The sequence below is a fragment of the Salminus brasiliensis genome, chromosome 3 (genome assembly GCF_030463535.1).
Source record: "Salminus brasiliensis chromosome 3, fSalBra1.hap2, whole genome shotgun sequence".
NCBI classification, from domain to species: Eukaryota; Metazoa; Chordata; class Actinopteri; order Characiformes; family Bryconidae; genus Salminus; species Salminus brasiliensis.
Window position 1 is genome coordinate 39,993,691 of NC_132880.1, and position 3,086 is coordinate 39,996,776.

Genomic DNA, 3,086 nt, shown 5'->3' on the forward strand with positions numbered 1-3,086 from the left:
TCCTTCCACACAGATGAGCACTGGTAGAGTATGTTAGAATATACTGCTAAGAGTTTGTTAATCTTGACAAAGGTCATTTTCTGAAATGCTTTCTGTCCTGCTTCAATACATCAGACAACTGTCCAAAGAGTTAATACACAAAAGAGATAATACACAAAAAACATACCACACAGGGATTAAGAACAACTGTCAGAAATTAGTAATAATTATTTATAATTGAATAATTATTATTATTTAAAAAAATGTATTGCTCTGAAAGCATTTGAAATTACCCTACTATTTCATTTAACCAATGGTGCTTTAAATGCATTTTCATTTTCATAAGTTTTGAATGTTTGTTGGGCCTGAAAAGCTTTGTCATATAAAAATATATTTTAAATTGTCAAGTTTCTCTAAATTACATGCTTGTCTTCATTTGTTAAAAAAAGCACAAAGTAAAACTAGATAGTTAGACAATCAATTTAATAAATCAACTATTAACACAATCCAAATGGCTGTGGAACACAGGATTTAGGAAAAAACACCACCACCCCTCCCAAAAACAAAACAAAAAAGAAAACCCACACACACTCTCTCACGCTCTCCACACAAACTATTTCCGTTCCATTTTCCACACTCCACTGGCAAACATCAGGATTCCTGACGTCTTACATAAGAAATAAGCAAAATCACATTTGAACACTGTCAGATGGAACTGATAATGTTCAAATGTGATAAAAACAGCTTCAGCTCAGGACGTTCAGCGTTACGAAGTCTCCATCTTATATCCATGCTTTTCGAGCTCAGCTCTGTCAGAAGAAAAACAAAGGTTGTTTAAAGAATGCAAAACCAATGTTCAGTTTACAAAGAATCTCCATTTAAGATATACAGTCCCAAATTTAAAAACTGGTGGATTAAAAAGAAACCAGTACTTCGGTATTACCAATAATCTGTAACACTGAACAAATGTTAACCTTAAATAACAGGTTTACAGATTATCAATGTAAACAAAAGGTAAGCAACTGACTAATAGCTTTGTCAATGAGAAAAATGTGTAACACACAAGATAATCCTAAAATGCTAAAATACATTTGCACAGTAATTTAGTGCAAAAACAACTGTGATTAAAGACCAACCTAAGCATCTGTTATTCACTTGTATTTGTAATGTCTAAAGCTTAGAGGTATCTTTAAACTATTAGTCTATTCTAACTAGCTGAGGTTTTTCTTGGGTAAATAGCAAAGCACTTTTGTAAGGCGCTCTGGATAAGAGCATCTGCTAAATGCCTTAAATGTAAATGTAATCAACTGAATTGTATTTTCCTATACAATTCAATTCATCAAGCAGGCACTAGATATCCGGGCATTCATGTCACAATGTTTAAGCCATATTAGTGCACCACATCTTCAAAACTGTTCCTCACAGGGTTGTTTTAGGTGTTGAGCTATAAGAACACAGGTACCTCAACTGATTGGAAAAGTCATCCTCTACGTTGTCATCATCCCAATTATCTTCCCACACATGAGCATCCTCGTCTTCGTCCAGACCTGTCCAATCTGAGAATCAAACACAAACAGCTCACTTGCACTGTTAAAGAAGCCTTTTCCCAACTTACAACTATTTAAGTTTGATGGCACCAAGTACAGTGTTCTGTGAATTAGTGGAGTGGTATCTAATGATTGAGTTCATAGTTTATTTCCTCCAACTTTGTGCACTTAGCTATTTAATACTCGCAGTTTCTGCTCTCATGTGCACATAACACACATTCATACACATTCTCATAACCTCAAAAAGCAGCCTAAATGTATTGCTGGATGGTTGTTGATCTACACTCGTGGTTACCAACCCTGGTCCCGAAAGACCCCTGATGTGCACCTTTTAGTGGTTTCCAGCTCCAACACACCACCTTCAAGTCAGGAAGACTTGATAATTAGCTGGATCAGGTGTGTGGGCAGCAGGTAAACACCAGAAATGCAGGCAGGGGGTCATCCAGGGCCGAGAACCACTTGTTTACACTACCCTACGAGGTCCTGGCTTTTGTAAGTTACGATAAATGTTAAATAACGTGTTAAAAGTTGAGTATGAACGATTGGGAGAACCATCATGGCACTGAAATCAAACAACTGTCAATGGTAGCTAACTGTAAATGGGGAAGCTAGCTAGTAAAATACAGGATGATATAGATAATAATAAAACAAAGCCTCCAGCAACCCTCTGAGGTGATTAATATCTATCTATAGCTATAATCTGTTCCAATTCTAGCTAGCTAGGTTGGCCAACCCTACCTCTGTAGTGTACTAACGTTAGTTAGCTAGCTATAGCTAACTAGCTTAGCCTCTTTGTACTGGATAAGCGAATATTAGACGGTATTACAGCTATTTTAAGTATAATTTCAGATAACAGCAGAGTTGATTTTTGCTAAAGCAGTACCAAACACTGCAGTAAAAGGATACTATTTGAATATCTGGGTGTTTGTAATAGAGCTAGCTAGCTAGCATGGCAGCCCCAGTCATAAACACAGTAGCACTACGCCTGTTAGCACTAGCTAGTGCTAGCTAGCTTCTTTAGCTGAGTCACTGCGTGAGCACACTGGAGCAGTAAGTTAGTACGACTCCAAAACGATTACAGATCTCACCCACCTTCGGCTGGGAACTCTTCAAATTCATCATCCTCCTCCAGTAAGCCCAAATCCACGGTTTGCTTCTTTTCCGACATGTTAGATACCGCTAGCTCTGACCGGTGGACTTCAGCAGAGCTCAGAGAGAACCATGGGATTAACTATGGTCCAGACACGCTTGTTGTGCGCATGCTCAGAAGCAGCCACGACTATAGCATACAAGCTAAACCCAAGCCTGCTGTGCATCAACGCGGACAAACTGAACCACCCCATTTTATAAGTAATGTAAATTAAATCACTGACTGTACGCAAACAGTTATTTCGCTGGTATTTTAGAGATTTAAATGCTGTTGAATTTAAAGACAGCACAACCTGTATGGGGCACTACTCTTCTACTTAGTAGTTTAGCTGTACCAGTAGCCTACTTTTTTGTTTTTCTTTTTCTTAGTATTATTATTAGTACTATTAGTAGTAGTATACTTATTAATAT

At 37.5% G+C, this 3,086-nt stretch overlaps 1 protein-coding gene across 1 annotated transcript; it reads right to left on the reverse strand.

Moving 5' to 3' along the window:
* Positions 1-445: 445 nt before the first annotated feature.
* sem1 (SEM1 26S proteasome subunit) lies at positions 446-2,774 on the reverse strand. Its single transcript, XM_072674846.1, has 3 exons — positions 2,619-2,774; positions 1,442-1,535; positions 446-788 (listed from the first exon to the last, which is right to left on the reverse strand). Exons 1-3 carry the CDS (start codon positions 2,692-2,694, stop codon positions 746-748), a joined length of 213 nt encoding a protein of 70 aa, XP_072530947.1. The 5' UTR covers positions 2,695-2,774; the 3' UTR covers positions 446-745.
* Positions 2,775-3,086: the final 312 nt, after the last annotated feature.

Excerpts from the sequence above, each read along its gene's own strand:
- sem1 (XM_072674846.1), bottom strand. The coding sequence starts at position 2,694 with ATGTCGGAAAAGAAGCAAACCGTGGATTTGGGCTTACTGGAGGAGGAT. Across the intron at positions 1,536-2,618 it reads TGAAGAGTTCCCAGCCGAAG|ATTGGACAGGTCTGGACGAA; the intron begins GTGGGTGAGATC and ends TTTGATTCTCAG. Across the intron at positions 789-1,441 it reads GACTTTTCCAATCAGTTGAG|AGCTGAGCTCGAAAAGCATG; the intron begins GTACCTGTGTTC and ends TTCTTCTGACAG.